Genomic DNA, 27,039 nt, shown 5'->3' on the forward strand with positions numbered 1-27,039 from the left:
TATACCTTTTCCTTCTTTGTCTGGCCTTATTGCACTGGCTCATGTTGGAAATAGTGATAAGAGGCAATATATTAGCCTTATTCCCAATCTTAGTGGAAAAGGATTCAGTCTTTTACTGTTAAGTATGACATAAGCTACATGTTTTATGTAAGGTTATACCAGATTGAAGAAATTCCCTTACATTTTTAGTTTTCTGAAAATTTTTATCATGAATGTTGAATTTTTACAAATGCTTTCATGCATCTGCAGAGTTTGTCACATATTTTCAGTTTTCTTTTTTGGACTGGATCTGGTGGATTACATTGATTGATTTTTAGATGTTGAATTACCCTCATATTCCTGGGATAAATATCATTCTATGATGCATTATCATTTTTATATATTGCCAGACCCCATTCAGTAATATGTTACAGTTTTAATGTTTACACTCAGTTTCCTTTTCCTAACTTTGTTATAATAACACTGGTCTCATAAAAGGCCTTCCATTACTTACCTATATGTAGTCACATATCTTATAAGGCTTTGGCACAGTTATTAACACAAACCTGATGGGAAGTAAATGTTGTTAAGTAAGTCACGCAGTGGAGAGTGTTTGTGACAAGGGGGTGTCTTTTCCTGGACTATTTCCAGTCCCTTTTCCTTACCTGAAAACTAAGAGAAGCAAATTCAGTTATTCAGAAAATCCCTTTCCAGATATAAATGTTTATGAAGCTAAATTTACAGAATTTCAGAAGTGTCAGCCAAGTGTGACAGGTATCATGCTCAATAAAATCTTTATGTCCTGATAAAATTAATCTGGTTTCTTTACGTAGCATTTTGAGACTGTGATTTAATTAACCTTCACATTCCCTATCACTTGATGGAGCTCTTTCTGTAGGACTAACGTCATAGAACAGCAGATTTCAACCTCACAGCGCCTCAGCCTCTTGTTAAAAAAAATATTGATACCTATGTCTTATGTCTCTATCCCAACCTCGATTCAGTAGATCTCAGGTTATATCTGCTTAATTTTTAAAGTATCATGGTTGCAAACCGTAGTTCACTTTCTGCCTTCAGTTCACGTTGCTGCCACCAAGTACAGACGCCTGCCCTCTGAGCAAGTTACACGGTATTAACGGTTCCTCATCTGTAAAATCAGAACAGCTCCAAACTACTGTTGTCAGCACTAAATGAATCACGTGTACAATGCTCAGAATGTGGTAAGTACATTTACGCGTTAACTATTACTGCTATTTTATTATTATTGCGCCGCTAGGGTAGGTTAGGCCAAGCCATCTGCTTTCCGTTTTTAAGTAGTTGTGTGCTCTGCTCAGTTGCGTCTGACTCTTTGCGACCCCATGGACTGTAGCTTGCCAGGCTCCTCTGTCCGTGGCATTCTCCAGGCAAGAATACTGGAATGGGTTGCCATTCCCTTCTTCAGGGGATCTTTTTGACCCAGGGGTCGAACCAACATCTCCTGTGGGAGGCAGGCACTGGCAGGCAGATTCTTTACCACTGAACCACCTGGGAAGCCCATTTGACTAGAGTGGGGGGTCCCCTTTAACATAGAAATAGATCAAAGACACATAAACTCTGTTGAGCAAATATATGACCAAAATGTTACCATGAATTCAAGTAAATTGTACTTATTTCAGCAGCATCTATACACAGTTAAGTCATTCTCTTTATTCAATACAAAGATAACGCTTGGCTTCCCTGTAGATTTTCAGACCCCTGTAACCAATCTGAGCCTGCTCCCCACCCGTGCTCTTAAGGTTCTGAGTCCCTCTGGTTGTGACCTGCTGCTCCAGACATACCAAGCTGCCTTGTATCGTCTCAACACGCCACCCATCTTCTTGACTTCCCACCCGTCTGCTTTTCTATTTAGAGCATGGAGTCATGAATGTCAACAAAATCCTCTTAACCCACTGGGCTGATCTTTCCCTACAGGTGGTTAGTGAGGAATCAAAGGTGCCATCCAGTTAAGTGCTCTGCTCATTAACAGGAACAACAATGAATAGGCATGATTTTTTAAACAAGATAGAGGGAAGATCAGGGAGAGAGAGCAGAGGGCAGGTGAGTGAATGCAGGTCTGTGGGCCTCAGGAGCATCAGAATGCCAGCACACATCCAGGAGGGCACATTGGCCAGGACCAAGGGGCACTGATCAAGCCCAGAGAGATGGACCCAATGATGCCAGGCCCTGGGTCCACAGTAACAGCTCACCCCAGTTATACTCCAGGGTCACTAGGCAAGATCAGCGGGCATGGGAAAGGGCCACCGTGACAGGAGAGCCCAGGGTCAGGGGCCCACACCACCCACCATGTCCCCAAAGGCGATCTTGCTGAGGAGCAAGGAGAGGGCACAGAGGGACAACTATTTTAGCAAGCTACGCTCAGGAGCTAACCAAAGACATTTAAAAAATTCCCTTACTAGAATAATTTTACTCGATGAGACTAAAATTATGGGGCTTTTCTTTTCCTTCTTTCTGGTGATCCAGCAGGACGGGGCTCATGTGGACAGCCAACAACGGACCGCTTAGAGAAAAACAAAGTTACATTTACATTTTTCTTTACCTGCCTGAGTGCAACGTGAGTTAAATTTTAGCAATCCTCTATGACTCTTTTAACAGCAGCGTAAACGTTAACTGCCCTGTAATTGGCAGAATACAGTTTTATGTATCAAGGTTCACAGACTCAGTTATTCAGAGCACCACCACTCCCACCCCTGGGCAAGGGGTGTAACACAGGTGGTTGAATTAAAACAGCCACAAGTTCCCACACAGCCTAAATTCTCCAAGTCAGTGTTAAGAGAGAAACATGTCTCACTCGTCCTGAAGGAATTATTAGGCTTCCTTTCCCTACACTGCAACTTCAGTATTCCTAACCCCCTACCCCCCACTTTTCCTCCTCCCACATCAATGAAAAAGAGTTAGAAAAAAGTACATTCTGGATGACTTGATCTGGCTTTCAGTTTGAATGCTGCTGCTGCTGCTGCTAAGTCACTTCAGTCGTGTCTGACTCTGTGCGACCCCATAGACGGCAGCCCACCAGGCTCCCCCATCCCTGGGATTCTCCAGGCAAGAACACTGGAGTGGGTTGCCATTTCCTTCTCCAATGCATGAAAGTGAAAAGAGAAAGTGAAGTTGCTCTGTCGTGTCTGACTCTTAGCGACCCCATGGACTGCAGCCTACCAGGCTCCTCCGTCCATGGGATTTTCCAGGCAAAAGTACTGGAGTGGGGTGCCATTGCCTTCTCCGTCAGTTTGAATAAGTTACCACAATTGTTCCTTCTTCCCTCGGAGATTACCCATGACAACCAATGCACTCGCTTCTTTCAAATGATCTACTCAGCTTAGATGTAAAAGTTATTTTCTATCGAAGATGAATTTTGTTTCTTCACATTAGCCTAAAAACCTGCAATAGTTCCATTTTCCTTCCTGATATAAACATTTTATTTTAAATGGAAAAAAAAATCTGTTTTTTTGTTTTTTTTAAACGCGTCCTTAAAGAACAGAATTGTATTTACATAGGGACAGGAGGTAGTTTCCTCACATAGTGTTAAAGGGATTAGAGAGAAGACAGCAAATACTGGAACCCCAGTGTGGAACTGCACAGGCAGAACTTTGCAGCCTTCAGATATCAAAAAGGTTATTAAAAGAACCATAGGAATGGGTTTTCAGCTTCTGAAAAGACAATGTAAGTTAATGAGTCAAGAGGACTTTAGAGGGCATTTCACTAGAATGGGTAAAAATGCATGGATAATATAGTGGAATGGATACCATAGGACTAAGAATGACATAAAAGAATAGAAAAAAAAATTTTGATACAAACAGCAAGAGCAGTAAATTACGAAAAGTGAGGGCTTCCCTATTGGCTCAGATGGTAACAATGAGTGAATGAATCTGCCTACAATGTGGGAGACTCAGCTTCAATCCCTGGGTCAAGAAGACCCCCTGGAGAAGGGCATGGCAACCCACTCCAGTATTCCTGCCTGGAGAATTCCATGAACAGAGCGGGCATGGTGGGCTACAGTCCATGGAGTCGCAGAGAGGCGGACAGGACTGGGCGACTAACACACACACTACACTCCACAAGGCTGCCACAGACTGCAGACATCACGGAAGCTCTGCGGTCAAGGCAGGACTTGGGCTCCCCCTTGAGGGGTGGGAAGAACCTGACCAGACAAGGAAAGGGCAGAACTTCACAAGGGCACGAGGGAGTAAACAGCTGTGGGATCCAGGCTACAGTGAATGGACATCACCAGATTGGAGCAGAAGTTATGATGGGATCATATGCGCTGAACCTTAGGAAGGGCTATGACCACCTAACTGGAAGAGGATGATGTCCCTTGGACACCTTCCTTTTCTCTGACCATAGATGATTCCAAGTCTGGATAACCTAATCTTTGATTAGGTTAAAAAAATTTGGCCCACAACATTTTACCAGAGCTTATAAGTTTGCTTATAACTCTAGTACAGAGGAAAAAAAAAAAGATATATTCTCTCCAGAAGAGACTTGCAGTAGGTTCAGTAATTTTATCTTTTCATAGTTTGTACTTATAATATGGGATTAAACAGGTCTATAGCTCTCCACTGCCAATTTTCCCAGAGGAATTACCACTCCCAAATGTACGCAATCACATCAAGAGAAAAAGAATGTGCTGACAAGGCACGCTACGTGACTGTCAACTCCACAGGCATGGCACTGGGTACGGTGACTGGAGGGACAAAAGACTGCAAGTAATATGCAGTTAATATTAGGAACCAAATTTTTTCAAATAGGTTCATTTTTAGAACCTGCAGCAGACTTAGGGTTTCCCTGTAACAAGGTCCTCTCACTGGCATTCCAATCTGCTTCCTCAGTGGGGGAGAAAGGAGTAGAGCTAACCATGAGGGCTGCTTGCAAGTTTACTGCAGAACCCCTCATGCCCCCATCACTCTGGGCACACCCATCAGGACTGCACACACTTCCAAGTTCAGGACAGAAAATGGTTAAGAAGAGCTGCCAGAGAATGCCAGTCTATGGAGTCACAGAAAGTTACAGCCACCTCTAGCTTAATTCGACTCTTTCTTAGAGAGCTTTTTAAAATTTATTGAAATGCTCCTTGACTTTTCCTGGGAAACTTCTGGCCTATATTAAACGCCTATTACATTAAGGAACATTTTCTGTACTTAGTCGAATGATGCATTCTATTTGAATTTGCTTTACGATGGCAAGGTCCTCTATGAACAGTGGTGGTGCCAGTAGCACCGAATTCATAACCATTTCAGAGTCAGTCTAACATTTTTATAGCTTCTGATTATCCTATCTCAGAGGGGAAGCCAGAATGACCCCCCTAACTCCTAGGCACACACTCTAGCAGGTGTTAAAAGCACGGGTGTGAGAGCCAGACATGGGACGTGCCACACACCACATGTGTGACCTTAGGTTACCTGATCTGTATGCCTCAGTTTCCTCACTTTAAAATAATAGAAACTGTTTTACACAATTCATCTGAAGATGAAATAACAAATATAAAGCATGTAGCACAGTTCCTGACACAAAGTGCATTCTTTACAATCAATCTATTAGTGTCGTATTCTCACACTTTTGTCTTTTCTAAAAGCCTGTATTAACTGTTCAATATTGTATTTTTTTAAACAAGAGTAATTCATCTTTGCTATGGTTGTAGGTGTTTCTCCCTGAACCTATTTTTCTTACCTATGAAGCAAGGATAATGCCACTTGCCCTCTAATCTAAATGTATTCTAGAAACAGAATATACAAAAGTTACTAAAAATTTTAATTTGCGATTGATTATACTAAAATAAGCTTGTCACAAATGCTGTGCATAAACAAAGGCATGTCAGATTCCTCACATCATGACTCAAGTCCTGTTCCCAAACCTCCTCTAACAAATTCATTTTAATCATATAGTGACTCAGCATCTTCATGTGATAATGACTCATGGGTTTTAATTTGCCAAATGTTGCTTCTAGATTATTTGCAGAAATGTCTGTTGAGCTTTTTCTTAGGAAAGTCATGACTTAGCTAGAGAATTAGATGCCGGTTATTATTTTATTTCAAGTTCAGCTAAATCAAGTTTATTCCCAATTTGGATCATCTACTCATATAGCAGTGATTAAATTAGAAGCAGTATGGTGCAGCTGGTGGGGCATAGACTTATGGGGTTTGAACACCAGTTCAGTCATTTATTAGCTGGACTGAATTTTCAGCATTTTACCTTTCTGAACCTACATCTGAGAAATGGGAATAAAACAATTACTTTTTAAAGGAGATGGTCTTAAAAAGCAGAGCACAGTCCCCAGACACAGGGATGGTTCTTGAAGTGAGAATAATTTTACCACGGAACAAAAGAGCATGTACTTACAGTTTACAGATGCCAGCGCGGCTGGGAATGAGAGGCACAAGCTGCAGTAAGAGTCTGACGCCGTTCTGCCACTCCTCTTCTCTCTCAAACTCACAGTACAAGTAGCTACACTCCTCAGATGAAAACTGGTAGAAAACATAGGTGTCCTGAAAGTATAAATGCTGGTCCACTGTTGGAAACAAAAAAGGTGTGGATCAGTTTTGTAAAGTATATTATTTAGAGAGTCATAAACCAAGTAACAGAGAAGGCATTGGCACCCCACTCCAGTACTCTTGCCTGGAAAATCCCATGGACGGAGGAGCCTGGGGGGCTGCAGTCCATGGGGTCACTGAGGGTTGGACACGACTGAGCGACTTCACTTTCACTTTCCACTTTCATCCACTGGAGAAGGAAATGGCAACCCACTCCAGTGTTCTTGCCTGGAGAATCCCAGGGGTGGGGGAGCCTGGTGGGCTGCCGTCTATGGGGTCGCACAGAGTCGGACACAACTGAAGCGACTTAGCAGCAGCAGCAGCAAACCAAGTAATAAATTGAAAGAACTACTAATTACTAGGGAGAAGCTAGGGATGGGACCATAATTAAGTCCATTCATGCTCACAATCACATTGAATGAAAAAGGACTTACTGACCAACCTATTTTTATTATTTGAAACTTTGGCCAGCACATTCACGTGGATTTTACAACTCTTCTGCTTCAAGGGACAGGTGAAATCAATAGCAATTTCAAGGGAGTAGAAGAAATTTCTTTTTTTTTTTTTTTTTAGTGTCCCAAAGTAGTACATTTAATTACTTTAATGGTACACAAATACAAAACTATGCCAAGTTTTAGATCAGTGGTTCTCAGCCAGGGGCAACCGTTCCCCGCCCTGAGGACATTGTCTGGTGACATTCTAAGTTGCCACAACTAGGGGGTGCTAGGGATGCTACTGAACATCCTATCGTTTACAAGACAGCCCCCCACAACTAAGAATTATCTGGCAGAAAATACCAATACTACCAAGGCTGGGAAACCCGACTTTAAAAGAAATCAAGAAGTGGAGACGTTTCCTAAAAATACTAACGTAAAATTTTTTGCAAACCAGAAACCTGAACCTCACAAGCAAGCTGATAATTATAATCCTTAAAGGCAGTTAACTGCTTTCCTAAATAAGAGCATCAGGTGCTAAGTGTGACCAACTAAGATGACACCCACATCCCCATCTGTACCACTTTCCCACAGTAGGACTTGGGTATGACTTTTTGAACTTTATTTTGTTCTCTGACCCTCAATATTTATAACCTAGAGAAGAAAAGAACTTCCCAGTGACCCAGCACCCGCGTGGTAGAGCTAAATAAAGAATCCAAGCTGCTTGACTTATATAGTTCTTCAGTTCCCTGGGACTCAACAAAGAAAAGAGATATTCACCATCTATTTTAGTGTCTGTGCTAAGTCGCTTCAGCCGCGTCTGACTCTTTGTGACCCCATGGACTGTAGACCACCAGGCTCCTCTGTCCATGAGATTCTGCAGGCAAGAATACTGGAGTGGGCTGCCATTTCCTTCTCCAATTTTAGTGTCTAGTTAACATCAATTTTCTGTTCTATTTAAACAGTTTATTTTCATAGATCGTATTTCTAGCTGTTCACGATTCCTTATACAATTAAAATGGCAGACACCTTCTATTCATACAGTTTCTGATGATTATTCTAAGTACAGCAAGACAAATCACACATTTAGAGCAACTAAAGATGTCCACTGATCTTTTTTAAAAATTGTGATCATCATTTTGAATACAGAAGAGATGGGGTAAGGGAAAGACTCTTACAGGTTGTATTAATAAATCAGCAACTACCAAAAGGTGTGAGAAATAACAAAAGATGACCTGTCACTTTACCAGCAAAAACAATTTCCATCTAGATTATATCATCTAGAAAATCAAACACATTTTGGTCGAGCAGCTTACCAGCTTCAGGATTCTGTGCCTTCAGAACACGTAACACTAACCTGACGACAGGATTCCCATGTCCAGTAGGAGCTGCCAGACCCCTATGGCCATAGATCTGCACTGGACAAAAGGGCAGTGCTCCAGAAGCCAGTCTACCAGTTCTGACCCAACGCAGCTTCTCCTAGACAAAAGCAAACCATCCACAGTAAGACATGGTTGCCACCCATTTACCAAAAAAAAAAAAAAAATTAATTTAATACCATCCCTTTCATGTTCTTTTTAGACAAGCAACTCAAGAATAAATGACATGTACTTCTTATTCATGTTTCAGATTTTACCTCAAATATCACTTCATTACAGAAGCTTAGAATCATATCCTCTTATACTTTTTCTTTGCATCCCCTAACATTTACCAATTATACATCTTTCCAAATGAATAATACCTACTTTCTTCCCTTGAGAATAATTTTCAGGAGAACAGGGACTATGTGTATGTAACTCATGACTAAACCCCAACATTAGGACAGTCCAGGAACACAGCAAATTCTCTGAATACATACATTGGAATAAACAAAGGAATACATTTAGCAGTCCTTTACTGAAAGACAATGTTTCTGCCTCGATAAGTGGCGATCAACTTTGGTGCAACCATTTACACATTTTTATCTCGTCTCTTTGAGAACAAGATAATTCCAAGATTAGACCAAGTTACACCACAGTGAGGGGTATAATGTTTTGTTTTCTACTCTTCAAACAGAGATTAAACCTAATATTTGTCTCAAAGAACAATAAATTTGACTGTTAATATAGTCTGTGAAGAAAGCTGAGCGCCGAAGAATTGATGCTTTTGAACTGTGGTGTTGAAGACTCTTGAGAGTCCCTTGGACTGCAAGGAGATCCAACCAGTCCATTCTGAAGGAGATCAGCCCTGGGATTTCTTTGGAAGGAATGATGCTGAAGCTGAAACTCCAGTACTTTGGCCACCTCATGCGAAGAGTTGACTCATTGGAAAAGACTCTGATGCTGGGAGGGATTGGGGGCAGGAGGAGAAGGGGACGACAGAGGATGAGATGGCTGGATGGCATCACTGACTCAACGGACAAGAGTCTGAGTGAACTCCGGGAGTTGGTGATGGACAGGGAGGCCTGGCGTGCTGCGGTTCATGGGGTCGCAGAGAGTCGGACATGACTGAGCGACTGAACTGACTGACTGACTGATAGTCTAAGCAATCCACCAAGCAGCCTGGATCATAAACCCACAAACCTGGATGATGGATTCTGCTAACCACCTGAAGAAATACTTTCTATAATCCATCTTAAAATACACAGCTGTATTCAAAGAATGCCCTAATCTGGGTATTACAAGCAGTATTTTCATGCATACCTTTGCATCTTTATCAGCCTCAGATGAAAAACCAAATAAAGAAAACTTTCTGAAATAAGGTTAATTATGCAGAAATTTCATTGAAACCTACTCTCCCATATGAAAAAAGTCACATCAAAATGTTTTTTTTAAATACCTGCATCACGAAAATGACTATCTTTCTCCTATATTTTTTATTTAAGGACCAAAAAAATGCCAACATTGATTTGTATTTCTAGAACAAAAAAATATTGCCTATCTTTTATGACTGGCATAATCACAAATACCTAGAAATCACTCAGTAACCAACAGAATGAAGAAATGCCATGAGATACTTTATTTTCTTGGATGATGGAAAAATAAAGTAATAAACATTTCTGCTGAGATATCTGAACAACTATTCTAGCTTTAGTTAAAATATCACTTTCTTGGGTAAAGATTTGAAAGTTACTCTGAGATCATTAAGGCAATTCTAAGTTGTACCAACTGTACAAATCCAGTTGCAGGTTAGCAGTAAGACAAAAGAAAGAGTAACAGTCAAATAAATGGATTTTTTTTAAAACAATACAAGAAAACAGATTGCAACAAAACAGGCAATTAGATCAAACCGTCAATATTAACTTCTAATTCCATAGGACACTTTCATTAGTAAATCCTCAAAGTGTTAATTCCTCAACACCTCTATCAATTAGCCAGCATCTTTGGGCTTGTAAAGCCCTTTTATCATCTTAATCCTCATTCTCCGAACAATGAGAATATGGCTCCTCATATGGCTCCTCAGCCTGTTCTGTCTGACACCACCTGGAAAGTGGCAGGATACAACAAAACATTTACTAAACAAACTAAACTTTCAAACTGCAAACGGTGACTAGACAGACGCACTGGCTTGTTTCCTCACAGGTGATCAGGAAGACGTTTCCCAGAGCAGGGCTTCCTATGACTGTGTTGAGTGGGAGTCATCTGGGAGACCTTGTTAACATGAGGATTCTGGTGCAGTGTGGCTGGGTACAGCCTCAGAGCCCTCACGTCTAATGGGCTGCCAGGTGGGACCCGGGACCCAGCCCTACCTTCTCAACCGGAAAGACTTGCTCTGTGTCAGAGGCGGGGAGGAGAGCATGGTGGACAGGACTGAGTCGATTTGCTCAAACACGGTATAGCCATGACTGCTGTCGTGTGTAGGTATTAATAATCAAGCTCCTGCTCTCAGAGTAAGCTACTGTTGCAGTTGTGCACAATCTCTTTCTACCCCCACCTGCAATTTATCATATTGTGTTTCGAATTGCTTTCGAAAATCCATTTGCACCAGGGAAAATATCACTGGGATAAAGATAGACACTATCACTAATACCACCAATTCACCAGCTCTGGAGATAGTGAAGGACAGGGAAGGCTGATGTGCTGCCGTCCACAGGGCCACAAAGAGTCACACCCGACTTGGCAACTGAACAACAATACAAAATGAGGTGAGTGGCCACTGCAGTTAACCAACAACCTCCTTGACTTGTGGACCAGGTCAGCAACAATCCACTTTAAATCCCTGAATCGACAGGACTTCGAGGAGGGTGGTGGAGAAATCAAAGATGCATGGAAGGGAGGAGTGTGAACACCCACGGCAGTTCTTACTCCCCACCTATCTTCAGTCTTGTACTGAATCCAGAAGTTGTTCTGAGTACACAGAGACCTCACCAATGCTGCAATGCTAGATAGGAACATTACGATATGGAGGTGATGGCTCCAAGGTCAATGTGATTGCCACAGCAAATAAGAACTTTACTAATCTCTGAGGGCGAATACTTGGTTTTTCTTGGCCTCCTTCTGTCTCCAGTTACAGTTTTAGTCATCAGTTCATAGCAGTACAGGCAGACTCTCATCTCATTCAATGGGACAGTGGTATTTAGAGACTTACATGAAGGCTCAAAAAAAGTAGTATGATTTTTCCTATAGTACCAAATGAATGGAAAACATCAAAACTGTGCAAGTAATTCTCATGTGGTACTCTGCCTCAATTTACCACCAGACAAATGAAAATGACTCAGCCTCAGTTCAGTTCAGTTGCTCAGTTGTGTCCGACTCTTTGCGACCCCATGAATCGCAGCACGCCAGGCCTCCCTGTCCATCATCAACTCCCAGAGTTCACTCAGACTCATGTCCATTGAGTCAGTGATGCCATCCAGCCATCTCATCCTCTGTCGTCCCCTTCTCCTCCTGCCCCCAATCCCTCCCAGCATCAGAGTCTTTTCCAATGAGTCAACTCTTCACATGAGGTGGCCAAAGTACTGGAGTTTCAGCTTCAGCATCATTCCTTCCAAAGAAATCCCAGGACTGATCTCCTTCGGAATGGACTGGTTGGATCTCCTTGCAGTCCAAGGGACCCTCAAGAGTCTTCTCCAACACCACAGGTCAAATGCATCAATTCTTCGGCGCTCAGCTTTCTTCACAGTCCAACTCTCACATTCATACATGACCACTGGAAAAACCATAGCCTTGACTAGACAGACCTTTGTTGGCAAAGTAATGTCTCTGCTTTTGAATATGCTATCTAGGTTGGTCATAACTTTCCTTCCAAGGAGTAAGCATCTTTTAATTTCATGGCTGCAGTCACCATCTGTAGTGATTTTGGAGCCCAGAAAAATAAAGTCTGACACTGTTTCCACTGTTTCCCCATCTATTTCCCATGAAGTGATGGGACCGGATGCCATCATCTTCGTTTTCTGAATGTTGAGCTTTAAGCCAACTTTTTCACTCTCCACTTTCACTTTCATCAAGAGGCTTTTGAGTTCCTCTTCACTTTCTGCCATAAGGGTGGTGTCATCTGCATATCTGAGGTTATTGATATTTCTCCCGGCAATCTTGATTCCAGCTTGTGCTTCTTCCAGCCCAGCATTTCTCATGATGTACTCTGCATAGAAGTTAAATAAGCAGGGTGACAATATACAGCCTTGACGTACTCCTTTTCCTGTTTGGAACCAGTCTTGTTGTTCCATGTCCAGTTTTAACTGTTGCTTCCTGACCTGCATACAGGTTTCTCAAGAGGCAGGTCAGGTGGTCTGGTATTCCCATCTCTTGAAGAATTTTCCACAGTTTATTGTGATCCACACAGTCAAAGGCTTTGGCATAGTCAATAAAGCAGAAATAGATGTTTTTCTGGAACTCTCTTGCTTTTTCAATGACCCAGCGGATGTTGGCAATTTGATGTTATCGTATTAGCACTTTGTCTCTAAACCCAGAGCATTAATCAGTCCTTAGACTTTCACCACATTCTACTCTCAATAAACACAAAGTGTGCTCTTGCTTGGATGGGTGGTTCTTTTCCATGAACCTGATTAATGTACATCTTCCAATTCTTTTTCAGTCTATATCCAATCAGGAACAAAACTGAGAGCAAGGACCAGTCCTATAGACAGCCTTATGCAGGAGCGAAAATGAATCCTATGAGTCTGCTCACAACTAGGCCCCAAGACTGACATAAGCAGACCTTGTTTTATTGCACTTTCCTTTGCTGTCCTTTACAGATATTATGTTACAAACTGAAGGCTTGTGGCAAGCTAAATATAGCAAGGCTATCAGTGCCATTTTTGCAATGGGATTTGCTCACTTTGTGTCTCTGTTTTTGGTACTTCTCACAACATTTCAAACCCTCCACTAACAAAAAGATGATGACTTGCTGAAGACTCAGATGATGGTTAGCAAGTTTTAGCAATAAAGTATCTTTTAAATTAAGGGACGAATATTATTTTTAGACATAATGCAATTGTACACTTAATAGACTACAGTATAACAACTGTTACATGCCCTGGGAAACACAGTAGTCCATGTGACCCATTTTACTGTGCTCCTCATTGCCCTGGGGTAGTCTGGAACCAAACCCACAGTACCTCTGAGGTATGCTTGTGCCGGCAGTTTTAGTTTTTAAGAAAAAAAAATTAGACTTGTCTACAGTTGATACTATCATCTATTAAAGAAACAAAAAAGAGAGAGAGAGATTTTACATGAAGTAGAGAAGGCACTGGTGACCCACTCCAGTACTCTTGCCTGGAAACTCCCATGGACGGAGGAGCCTGGCGGGCTGAAGTCCATGGGGTCGCTAAGAGTCGGACACGACTGAGCGACTTCACTTTCACTTCTCACTTTCATACAGTGGAGAAGGAAATGGCAACCCACTCCAATGTTCTTGCCTGGAGAATCCCAGGGACAGGGGAGCCTGGTGGGCTGCCGTCTATGGGGTCGCACAGAGTTGGACACGACTGACATGACTTAGCAGCAGCAGCAGCAATGCAACTATACTCACAGCTCCTATCCCAGCCACATGTTGCAACTACTTGACCTGGGCCCTAAGCTAGTAATTTTCAGACTTAGGGGCTTGAATTCGTTATGGGAGGAAGTGGGTGGAGTGATCCGGGAGCTTTTTAAAGAGATTCACAATTCTATATACACAAAAACACTGTTTCTCAACAGAATAAATCATGTCTAACCTATGTGGAAGGTGTCAAAACCTACATAAATACTAGTAAGATTAATTAAACATGGGATTTTAAAGTGTTAATTCATTGTAGTTCTCTCATCTCCACTATGTAGTTGCTCAGTGGTGCCTAAGATTACAGATCCTGCCAAGTTTTTGATTAGAAACAAGTTGTCGGCCTAGGACAGTTACTGATAGGGATGGGACATGAAGACATCATCTGGGGTGTGAAAACCTCCTAGATCTTGCTGTAGATAGCAGACACATAGGTATGTGTCATAATTAAAAATTCATCCATCAGTACCCTTAGATTTGTGCATTTTACTGTATGTAAACTATGCCTCAATAGAAAATGGGGGGTCTTCTTACTCAAACAGGTTAGGAAGCACTCTCCCCCCAAATCTAGGCCATGATGAAATTTTTCCCATCTGTGGCAAGTGGAAAAAAAGGAAAATACCATAAGGAGATGGTGATAAAGCTAAACTTAGTTAACTCAAAGAAATGTCTTTATTCTGAGAACCTTTCCTACTTTTTTTTGGCATCATTTGTTCTGAGTATTCTTTCCTGTTCTTCATGGTATTGTAATCTCGTTTCTGCAAGAACAAATAATGATAATAAATGATAGTGGTTCTTTCTGTTTATTTTTGTAGTTTTAGTATTGTTTGCTGTGGTTTAATACCTTTACTTGGAAAAATATTCATAAAAAGCTGGTCATTCACTTTTGTTATTTCTTTAAATGGCTCCATGAAATGAAGACACGTGCCCTGAACTTTCTCCATGACCATCTTCTTGGTCCAGATGTACTTTAAGCTGACCATATGCCCATCCGTTTACTCTAACACCTCCACCCTTATTCACCTGCCAAGGCAAAGAAGCGCCATCCCTATGCCCACTGGCCCTCCCCCACCCCGAAGCTCCTGAAGGGGCAGCTCACTCCCCCCTGGAGAGTCAGAGTAGTGGCGCTCTCCCCCAGGGACCTCCAAAGGATCCTCACAGAGCTCTGATGGAGGGGACCTGTATTTACAGAAGGCCCAGCACAGCACACGGCCAATAAAAACATTATATAACATCACATCTTTGAGGAAGCAGAGCAGACTCTCAGGAGCCTATGCACACCTGCAGCTGAGCATTCCTCGCCTGATCTTCAGACCAGGAGTCCAGCTGTCCAACACTCAGCTCGTTTAATTAAGAGAGAAGTCACCACCAATCTCCCAAGCAGACACTTCAAACCCAGCAACCCTCCTACTCCTCATAATAGCCCATCTCTCTGTGATCAAGGTTATGACTTTAACACGTTTTCAGTTTTGTTTTTTTTTTTTTTCTCAAGGAGAATTTCTGACAAGGTGTTAGGAAACTGTGTTACCTATAAAACCCCTTGAGGTTCGCTCTGTCCTTTATCAGGTCAGCTGCCTGAACGATGATAATATTCCGCAATGCTCTTCCTGCACAAGAAGAATTCTCCCCATAAATCTACATAGAAAAGACAAAAGATTCACTGAGAATTCAGAACAATAATGTGACAATTTGTGAGCTGCCAATGACACACTATACAGAAAAATTACGGCCAAGTCCCTAAGCTTAAAACACTTATATCTTACATACATAGCTAAGATAATAGCTACGTAAGTACCTATTCTATTTATTTTTGCTGTTGGACCATTTAAGCTATTAGGCTATAACAACTACTTTCCAAATGCTAAACTGCTTTAACTGTAAATAATTTCCTTTTACACAAAATTTCCAGGGCAAAATACCTGTTTTTTTTCTTTATATACAATGTGTCTATCAATACAGCAAACTGAAGAACATTTTTATATGAATTCTCCCATATTGATAATACAAACATATAAACATCTTGGAAGATGGGAAAATTAAATTTTTTCCTATCTAGTGAGCATCTCGCACCATGATATAATTTGATACCAGGCTGCTGTCTGCTTTGCTTTTAAGCTTCACTCAACTGCAAAGTTCATAGTTAATTCCAAGCATCCTGGGTTCATCTACTTCATGATTGCATCTAGCAGATAAAAATTTCATATAACTTCTTCTTTTAATCTTCTGATTTGCCTGTATGCATCTCTGAATCTTGGAGGATGAAGGAGGGTATCCCTTAGATCTGGAGAAGTCTATGTTCCACTTTATAAACTACCCCCTTTCTCTGTAACTGGCTACTTCATCCACAGGGCAATGTTGCCTCACAAAGGAAATGAAATGAACTCTCTTCCTAAGTAAAGGCTCATGAAAATGAAGATATATTGAGGGTGCATGCTTACATCTGTTCACTTGTTTCTTGCTGAACTCTTTTTGCACCCACAAAGTTTTGACAGAATATTTTTATCTTGTCCCAAGGCAAACAATTGATAATATATTGACTATAACTTAATCCCGAACACTCCAATCCCATCCTTATACTCCCTTAATTTTATCCTTAATACTATCACCTCCTAAACACAACCTAATGAGAAGATGAGAAGGACAGGAAGTGATTTTATTTTTAACATGCTAAACCCATTAAAAAACAATACTTAGGCCAGCCAGCAACTACTACCTGACTAATCCTGACCCTGAGTCATTCAAAAACACGGAGCAGCGGTCAGCCCCACTCTAGATGCTGGGGACACAGTGGTGGACAAGACCAAAGGTTCTGTCCTCACAGAGCTCACAGTCTCCTATCTTTCTAAAATACACAACCCTGTCAGCCGATTTTTTAACAACACAATGAAGGCAGCCCCACCTTGTCTCGGTAAGTATCCAGGGACCTTCTACGATTAGATACCTATAAATAATCCCCCTTTTCACAAAGTTTTCAGAGTAAAACATCCCTTATTTTTTAAATACAGCATTTCTGTCATTCAGCAAATAGAAAATATTTCTATTATATACGAACTCTACCATATTCATAACACATTCATGTAAAGGACTTGGAAAATGGGGGAAATTTTTTTCCCTTATTTAGTGAACATCTTTCTACATGACAGTTATCAGAACAGTCCAAACACCTTTGGCCATGTCATTCCACGTGAAGGAGACGGCGTGATCAGGAGCAAAGGGCAGACTTCTAACTAGCAAGTACTACACCGGGATTTGTGAACTATTGTTTCCGAGATGCTGTAAGGCAGAAAAGAATCATACCTGGGATGGAGTATGTTCGAGGTATGGATTGGAAATTCTTCTTGATAGAGTCTATTTGGAAGGAAAGAAAAGGGAAAAATTAGAACCAGTTTTGTGGTACGACTGTACCATTAAGACACAATACATGCAACCGTGGGAAGTCCAGGAATTGTCCAAGCCAAAAAACGTCAATGGCCACAGAGGGTTAACATCTTTATTCTCATTCAAGGTAAATATCTGGTCAACATTCACTCCAATGGGACAGGATATGCTATCGGAATGGCTTCCATGGCTTTAAAAACTGCAACAGAACAACGGGTGTTTGTGTCTGTGTTGCTTTATTCTCAACATGATTTTGATACCACTTCGCCTTTCCCTTCCGTTTTCCCTTTCATCGGTCTAATTCCAGCTCTCATCCGTGCACCCCTGGACTGCTGTTTCAGCCTCTCAATGGATTTCCCCAGGCTCCCATCATACCCTCTCAGGCCATCCTGCAAACCTCAGGTGAACAAAAGTCCCTGTGTAGCCCCCTCAACTGAGGGTGGGTCTCTCCTTGCTTACAGGAGTCAGTGAAAAACCCCTGCCTGCCCTTCTGGGCCCACCAGAGTTGGCCTCCAGAAGATTTCTAGTATTTTCCCTCTACCTCCCCACATGGCTTCTGTGATTCAACATAAAATCCACTTACCAGAAGAACCTACAACACATACCTGCCTCTGCTCATACCCTTCTCCACATCAGAAAGCCCTCACCTTCCCTGACATGGCCCTGAACCCCAGTGAAGCCCAGGTCTGTGCAGTCACCTGCTGGGTGAGGCTCCATCCCCCTCCACTGGGATTTGTCCCTCTTTGGAGCTCCTTGTTTCTGACTATTTCTGGGGCAGCTCCCGGGTGCTCTGCCTTACTGGCTGGCCTTCCACACGTGCATTTGCCCAACTAATCCATAAGCTCCTTGAGGGAGAGCTGGCAGCTTATCCGTCTTTGCTTTCACAGGCTTTAGCACACAGCTGTGCACCAAAGTGTTGAACTTTTCTATTATTGCAGATTATTTATATCTCTGTATCAATTGAGTATTTGCTGAATGATTTGAATTGTAGGAGCTAATTTTTCCTACCTAACAATCCAGTAAGCGGCACCATCACCCACATGTGTTTAAGCACAATAGAAAACTATTATGTTTTCCTGTTGCGGTTTAGGAAAAAGAACAGAGAAACGAACATTTACTGAGCTTCCAACCCTATGTTTAAAAGTTCTTTACACTTCTATTCTGAAGCTTGCTATCTTTTGAGATCCCATAGTTTTTTGTCTGCCGCCTCCACTTCTTAGACTCACTTACAGAACATTCCCTGCCACTCAGGGCCTTCCAGCTCTGAAACTTCTACCAGACTTGATGGCAGAATTTCCATTTTCCCTCTGGCCCACTCCACACAGCTCCCATATTACTTATCTTCTAATTAAACCGAAATAAATATATGGACTCTGTATCCAGAAATGTCAGTTGGTACTCTGCCAAAGACTTGCAATGGCTCCCCACCCCCACCCTAGAAATTGTTTCAGGCAGTTCAGTGCAGTGGCTCAGTCATGTCCGACTCTCTGCGACCCCATGGACTGCAGCCCGCCAGGCTTCCCTGTCCATCACCAGTTCCTGGAGCTTGCGCAAACTCATGTCCATCGAGTGGGTGCTGCCAAACAATCCAGAAATTGTTTAAGGTAGGCCATTTTTAATTTTTTTACGAATAATTTTATTTATTTACTTATTTTTGGCTGTGCTGGTTCTTCACTGTTGCGAGGGTTTTTCTCTAGTTGCAGCGAGCGGGGGCTACTGTGCAGTTGTGTGCCCGGGTTTCTCATTTCAGTGGCTTTTCCTGCTGCAGAACAGAAGCTCTAGGGTATGCACGGTTCAGTAGCTGCGGCTCCCGGGCTCTAGAGCACAGGCTCAATAGCTGTGGCGCACAGGCGTAGATGCTTCGGGGTATATGGGACCTTCCTGCACAACCAGGGATCAAACCTGTGTCTTCTGCATCAGTAAGTGGATTCTTTACCACTGAACCACTCAGGGAAGCCCCAGACAGGCCATTTTTAATTATCATGTATTAAAATAAAATATCCACTCCCCCCTTCTGGTCTAGTCTATACACATTCCCAAATGGCCCTTCCTAGGCCTTTTGACATCTGAGCCTAGGCATTTGTACTCACTCACTGAAATACTGAACAGTGTGAAATTTGCAGCTACACCAGATTTATAATTTGAAGATGAATCATCATAATAAGTGATTTTTCCCCCTAAACAGCCTTTTAAAAGTCAATATGGCAGGCCATAACTGACAATCTTTATTACTCATCTAATTGCCTAAATCAGCTAAGAAAAGCAACTACGTCACATGATCTAGTTAAAAAGAAGGCTTCCAGGTAGAAACAAGCTCTGAAGACTTAGGTGGGGGCACTTCCACAAAAGAAAGCAAACGGCTTCCTTTCTCTCTGCTGCCAGCCCCAATCTGGCTGTCTTGACACTAGTGTTATACTTGCACAATTCCATTTCACAGAAACTTCCCCTGTGGGTGGCTTGTTACAAAAGATTGGTAAGGTGAGCCAATAAAGCCATGGGATCCTTCCATGCCGACTAGACAACAGTGTTAGATGAGCTCCCAGCCCACAGGGAATCGATCAGGAACTGCCTTTGACGGCACACAATGCCTAGATTTGTTGTCAGAAACACCTCAGGAGCCTGCTCTCGACTCGTCCCCAGGGAGCTGTGTTTCCTAAACGTTCCAGACAGCAGCTCTCAAACAGTACCAGAAAGGACTGATTTGTTCAGCTGAAAATAACTACCATAAGCCTGTACTTTTTTTTTTTTTTTGAGACCACTTTATGACTAAAAATTGCAAGTGCCAAAGACATATTAAAAAAGAACATGGAGGAACTGACCATCCATCAGCCCATTTTTTCACAGACCTTGTGAAAGGACTGTCATGGAGTTTTACTGGGAGAATGCCATGGGCCAACTTACAGGACTCTGAGAATCACTGCTCTAAAGCCCCTCACGAACTTTCCCTCCCAGCCGTTCCCTGAAAGAGCAGCACAAGAAACACTGACAATGCGCCTTCTCCACTCAACCTTCTTTCCATAGTACCCAATACTCAGCTGTTCTCATTCCACCCTGGACTCCCTCAGTTTTGTTTCTCCTCTCAGCATTTCTGAGCCTCATCTCACCACTCCTGTGGCGACTGGCTTTCCTTACGCTCCTTATGAAGCACCTATTGAGCTCCTATTCTGGCAACATGGGAGCTCCAGAAACAGACATGTGAACAAGATACCATCCTCTAATTTACAGATCAATTTACTGAAAGACACAGGATCTAAAGAACACTTTAAACCCATAAGAGGTCTCTTTCTTCTTCCCAATTTCCCGTCAATTTTCTCTATAATCTTGGGTGGCTGGTCCAATTGATGAAGGGTCCTCTTCTCAGTGGTTCTCACCATGATATCTCAAATAGAATGCCCAGATGAGATGATTCTTTTCTCCCCTTTATCTCCAATTTCCTAGAATTACTTAAGGTAGATGCAATGAGTCTTTTACACAGGACTTTATACAGACCATAGAGAGAAGACTAGTAACAATACAAATGAAATTAGACTTTAATTCAAATTTCTTCTCCTTTCCAATTTAATGAACCATAAAAAATGATTCCCTAAATGATTCCATGCAAATCCCATATTTTAAGACATGTGTTAGAAAATTGCAACCCTTTACTATTCATAAATGAACTTCCAGGAAAAAAAAAAATGGCATAGCTCAGAAGGATAACTGGAAAGCAATCATGTATTATTTCTATTTTTTTCTAAGTTAAGTGCCCACTAAAGTTAAACTAGAATAGTCTGTGAGGCTGGGTCTAAATTAAACATTTTAGCAACACTGGACTTAACGCACATTTTTTAATCAGCTCTTAAAGGACATGTCTTAATGTCTTAATGTTCTTCTTGGATTGAATTAAAAAACTTAGGCTACAAGGGGAGAGAGAAATGAAAAGAAAAAGACTGAATCACTTCAATCACCACGGAAGTATGACCTGATCTATTACAAACAGGAACCAACAAGAACTACCCAATGTGTTGATAAATTAAGACTTCAGCTCACACACAACTTCTGTCATCTTCAGCCACTGTCCTCTACCCATTCTGGCTGACAAAGTAGAAATGAAGATGTTAAAACGGGTAAGTATACTTAGAAGTCAAAAGTTCCATAAGCAACTAGAGGACGCATGAGTTAGGAGACTAGGGACTACAATAACAGAGGCTGTGCAGTAGAGTTCCAAGACCTGGGGTGGGGGTCCTTTTAAGTCCCAGCATACCTTTGCATCTCAAGCAAAGCTTGATTCAGGTAAAAAGGACAGAACCCCACCCAGCCAGGATGCTGGCTTAAGAAGGACAAGGCCATCACAAGTTCAGCATAATGCAAACTGGAAACACGAGCCAAGTACTGATATGGAAGTGCAGGGCAGGGCACCCCAACTCTATCTGCAGATTCTGGTCCCAATTCAGGCCCAACCATCCCTCAGGGCTCCAAGGGTCATGCTCCCAAAGTCAGTCACATCCACAAAGGCCATTTGTAAAGTATCTTCTCCATACACCCTGGCCAAACCAAAGTCAATGATGTTCTCAAAATTAGATTTTTCCACTGCCTTGTGATATAATAAGAAAACAGACTGAGAGGGAAGGTGGCAGAAATGCTTACTGAGCACCGCCTTTGTGCTTAAGCCCTTTCCCACGCTAGGAACTGCACCCACCTGTTCATACATCTATAGACAAGAGCCCTGAGGGTCAGAGAAATTAGGGAATTCACTTAAGGTCCCAGAGCTGGAAAGTTATACAGCCAGGGCTGGAAGAAAATTTTGACTGATTCCAAAGTCACCACTCTACTGTAACATGCTGCAGGTTACTAAATAATAAATGTGTTTGTACCGTGTGCTAGAGATTGTACTGATTATTTTACATGCAACATTCTGCTTAACTTTGGAAAAACTATGAGGTATTATTAATCTCATTTTGTAGATGGTAAAGCTAGACTTGAAGAGCTTAAGAAGTTCACCCAAGTTCATGCAAGTCAAGCCTGTCTGTAGTTATTTCCCCATACATTTATAATGCAGAATATGCCAATTTAAGAATCACGTGACAAGCAAGCACATGTGACTGCATGAAGATGTCACAGACAGCTGGCTCTGCTAGATCCAGAGGCACTTAACCCTGGATGTAAATTAGAACCATCAGGGAACCTGAAGAAATAATCAGGAGGTCAGGTCCACAGAATTAGAGCCTATAGGAGTGCAGCCTGAATGGGTTTTTTTCCAAGCTCCTCAGGGTAGCTTGAATGCACTCTGGTTTGAGAAAAACTAAAAAAAACCAGTGGTTGAACTCGGTGATATGCAGCTCTCATCACCCACCTCCACTATTAAGCTAGGTGCACTCCTCAGCCATCTTCTGCCTCACATGCCCACCAGAGATCTAGACACAGCAGAGGTGCAGGCCATCCAAACAACAGCCCTGGGGTCTGTGTCTGAGCTTCTGACTCTGGTTCGTGTAGAACAGAGAGTCAGTGTTGCAGTAAATCGCACCCTGCACCTGTTCTTGTGGCGTGTGTTTTCTACCCGCCCCATCCCAAACATAGCCCTAAGCCAAGGAGCCTCACGTCTGCGGAGCGGCGTCCTACCTACACACCTGCTGGAAGGACAGCCCCCTTTTAATGGCATCTGTAGCATCAGACTTCATTTACATTTCCCACTATGGAAGGATTCTCTTCTAGTATAAACATGTTTGCCCCACTTAAAAGCCAAAGGAGAAAATTAAAGTGGGGCTTAGGAATACTTATAAATATTTCACAATCTTGCCTGCCTAGGGAGATAAATCAGCAGGAACCAGCAGCTTCTGGGAAAATATATACAATAGGTATCATGGAAACAAACCCCCAAATGTCATCAACTTGATCCTTTTCATTCCTTGGGAAAGTATTTCTTTTCATTGTGTGTACAAACAGCAGCATAACTGCTACAGGGTGGGCTTCCTTGGTTAATACAGTCACTGAAAAGCCTTTCCAATTTAGGAAGCAGGTCACTGAAGATTTGGGGTCAGCAGGTAAATTGGCAGCTTACTTATCCCCACTTGTCACTGAATTCCCTACCTGCAGTAACATCAACCGCCCCAGTCACACCTGGACTCCAAAATGAACGCCTTTCTCAGCAGCCAATGTGAAGAAGCTCCCACCTGCCCTATCTAGGACTTGAGCACAAAACAATGCAAGTATTATTATACCAGCAGGATAAATACCCAGGAGTCCAAACTGATCTAAATCCCTGAATAAACAAACGTGGGGCAGAGGGCACAGTGGGGAAACAGCTCTTCCTTCCAGAATTCTTTCAATTACTAAATGCAACGAGAAGAGGCAAAGAATACCACAATTAGGCAAAGAACACAGTGCTAAATGTTGCAGGCAAGATTCATCAATGGGTGCCAAAATGAGAGAACAAAAGTACGACTGAGATATAGGACAGCTGCATAGTGTCAAAGTGTTTCCCCACAAGCTATTAAGGAATAGAGGAAAGAATAGTAACTTTTCAGCAGAGCTTAGCAGATCCTTCTTAACTAAGTGATAAAAGTTATCACCAATCATGAGACTTGACATCACTTGCCTGCTATTAATAATATGATACCCTGAGAAAGACACTTTCGGGGTATTTTTTGTCAAAATGCATCCCATAATTTAATGAGAAACCATCACGCAACTCCAAGCTGAGGGATATTCTTCAATATAACTAGCTCGTACTCCGCATAAATTGTCAAGGTAAGGAAAGACCAAGAAAAACAGAGCATCTATCCTGGATTGGAGGAGAACAAAGGAAACTGACAAGGAAAGACAATCGGATCCTGAGTGCCAGCCTGGACACGGATAAGGACCTCAGCAGGTCAGCTGGCACGAAGTGAATGAGGTCTATATTTGAGCTACTTGAGTGTCAATGCTGGTATTGACAAGTGCACTGTGGTTACATAAAATGTTAACATTTGGGGAAGCTGGGTAATGGTTATAAGGCTTCGTCTGTAGTATTTATACATTTAAGTCTGAAATTATTCCAAAGTGAAATAAAAAATGTTTAAGTAATAGCCTCCTTCCTCCCCACAAACAAAGCCTCAAAAACCATTCAAATATTATTTAAAATACAGCCTCTATTTCTGTACTAAAAGTTGTTCTCTCCATAACATCATCATCCTGGGCTGCCCAGAATGACTGCCAAAAGAATGACTCTCCTTGCCCCCTGACCATTCTGGCCTCTAGCATCTTCACACAGATCGGATTAGCTTCCCTAAAACGTCTCCTTACATACTACTTCGTTATTAAAAGTAAAGTTGATTTTAAAACATTTATGCTCTTTATGCACTCACAGACAATATTCTAAGACTTTACCCAAGTGGGCAGTCTCTCAATGTCTACATAATCCTGGCTGCATGTCTCTTCTGCAAACTCCCCACTCTAGCCAGACAGCTGGTCCAATTTTCACTCTGCCAACAGTGTGCAATCTCACCTCCATGACCAAGCCCTTGCCACGACCTCTGACCTCTGTATATCTTTTTATTTCCACATTCTGCCCTTCCTTCAATCCACACAAACGCTGTGTAAAGCTCACCCAAGCCTTGAGCCTCCTGTGACCAATCTCTTTCACTAAACACTCTCAGTATTTGTCACTGATGTGTCTCCTGGCTCCATCTGCATATGTAGCTCATCTCTCCTCAACCAGCCTTGTAGACCCCCAGAGGGACTTCCACCTTCTGTCAATCTAGGACCTTCTACAGAGCACAGCAGAGGCCGGACAGCCAGTGGTGACTCCCTCCCACTGCCATATAACCTGGTGACCCAGACTCCCAGGCCAAAGAATAAGGCAGGATATCACTCCCTCAAAACCTATGAAACCCACCACCATCTCTGCCATCCTTCCCAGCTTGCTTTCTCAAGTTGCTCAACTCTGTTGTAAGTGGTCGCATATGAAACACACACACACACATACATGAAACATACAAACATATACAGAGCATATTTTTAAACACCGAATAATAAATGTGCTTGCTTTAAAACAAAGATCCAAATGATTCTGAAAAAAAAATAAATAAATAAAACAAAGATCCACTTGAATGCCAATTATTTCTTTGCTGTGGAAAAGACTTCAATAAGTTACTTTGTGTGGAGTCTTCAAAAGGTAATTTTTTTCACTTTTCCTTTCCTATACTACTGCCAAGTCAAAAATGTGCAAAAGAAACACACCTTGGAGTAGCCATCTTCTCTTTGTTAGCTCTGGAAATAAGTCAGTCTCTTTAATGTTCCTTGTTAATTCGTACAAAAGTTTTTGAAAGCTGCAAAAAGCAACACAGGTGACGATGTACAGTCCTCTGGCAGAAGGAAGACTTAGACACTAGATCGAGTTTTTATTTTTCAATTACTCACCCAAGCCATACAGAGCACCTCAGAAATACAGTAGCAGACAGGACACCGGGAGGTCTCCAGACCATTCCGCAGCCTTCATCTTAGTGATGTGAGGCAGGAGGGATCAGGGGCCACAGTCCAAACCCAGCTGCCGGGCTCGGTTCATGGCATTACCGGAACACAGCTGTGTCCCACGTTTATATCCGGCCTCTGGCCATTTTCCCAACAAAAATATTTTTTACCTGGCCTTCTACAGGAAAAGTTTACCAATCCTGGTCTAAATTATCAAATTTTACAGAGTAGGAGGAGCTCTGTAATCTCCCTAGCAATATATTCCAGTAACCAGTTATCAGTAAGCCTTTTTTTCATTTTGAACCAAATAATCTTTTGCTGCCATTTAAGATTATTTCCTTCAAAATTGTTTAAGACACATTTCCACCTTCACTGACATATTACATGAACACAAGAAATAGGTCAAAACAATTATTGGCTCCCAAGACGAAAACAAACAAAAGCAATTAGTTTCACTAACTACTTTTAACTAGGAATTACTAATCTATATGGTAATACAGAATACGCCTTGTTTCAAACATTTGAATCTTGCACACAGTATCCTCTATGCTTGGAATCCCTTTCTTCTCATCTAAGTTTCCATACAGTTTATGCTGTGTCCATACAGTTTATAGTTGTCTGAGGAGGCCTTATAAAGAGCTGAGAAAGGAAGAGAAGTGAAAGGCAAAGGAGAAAAGGAAAGATATAAGCATCTGAATGCAGAGTTCCAAAGAATAACAAGGAGAGACAAGAAAGCCTTCCTAAGTGAACAATGCCAAGAAATAGAGGAAAACAATAGAATGGGAAAGATTAGAGATCTCTTCAAGAAAATTAGCGATACCAAGGGAACATTTCATGCAAAGACGGGCACAATAAAGGACAGAAACAGTATGGACCTAACAGAGGCAGAAGATACTAAGAAGAGGTGGCAAGAATACACAGAAGAACTATACAAAAAAGATCTTAATGACCCAGATAACCACAACTGTGTGATCACTCATCTAGAGCCAGACATTTTTGAGTGCAAAGTCAAGGGGGCCATAGGAAGCATCACTAGGAACAAAGCTAGTGGAGTTTTCACTAGCTTATGGAATTCCAGCTGAGCTATTTCAAATCCTAAAAGAGGATGCTGTGAAAGTGCGGTACTCAATATGTCAGCAAATTTGGAAAGCTCAGCAGTGGCCACAGGACTGGAAAAGGTCAGTTTTCATTCCAATACCAAAGAAAGGCAGTGCCAAGGAATGTTCAAACTACTGCACAATTGCACTCTTTTCACACGCTAACAAAGTAAGGCTCAAAATTCTCCAAGCTAGGCTTCAACAGTACAT

The 27,039-nt window shown here is 42.0% G+C and overlaps 1 protein-coding gene across 2 annotated transcripts in view; it reads right to left on the minus strand.

Moving 5' to 3' along the window:
- The window catches only part of RAPGEF5 (Rap guanine nucleotide exchange factor 5), a 234,930-nt gene that overhangs the window by 174,435 nt on the left and 33,456 nt on the right, over nucleotides 1-27,039 (minus strand). For both annotated transcript variants that reach the window (XM_061413684.1, XM_061413685.1), the window contains exons 2-5: nucleotides 17,225-17,275; nucleotides 15,456-15,562; nucleotides 8,331-8,452; nucleotides 6,349-6,517 (exon numbers count right to left, since the gene is read on the minus strand). In XM_061413684.1, coding sequence (XP_061269668.1) covers nucleotides 6,349-6,517; nucleotides 8,331-8,452; nucleotides 15,456-15,562; nucleotides 17,225-17,275 — 449 coding nt within the window. The remainder of the gene's footprint in view (nucleotides 1-6,348; nucleotides 6,518-8,330; nucleotides 8,453-15,455; nucleotides 15,563-17,224; nucleotides 17,276-27,039) is intronic.

This window comes from Bos javanicus, chromosome 4, assembly GCF_032452875.1.
Source record: "Bos javanicus breed banteng chromosome 4, ARS-OSU_banteng_1.0, whole genome shotgun sequence".
Lineage (NCBI taxonomy): Eukaryota > Metazoa > Chordata > Mammalia > Artiodactyla > Bovidae > Bos > Bos javanicus.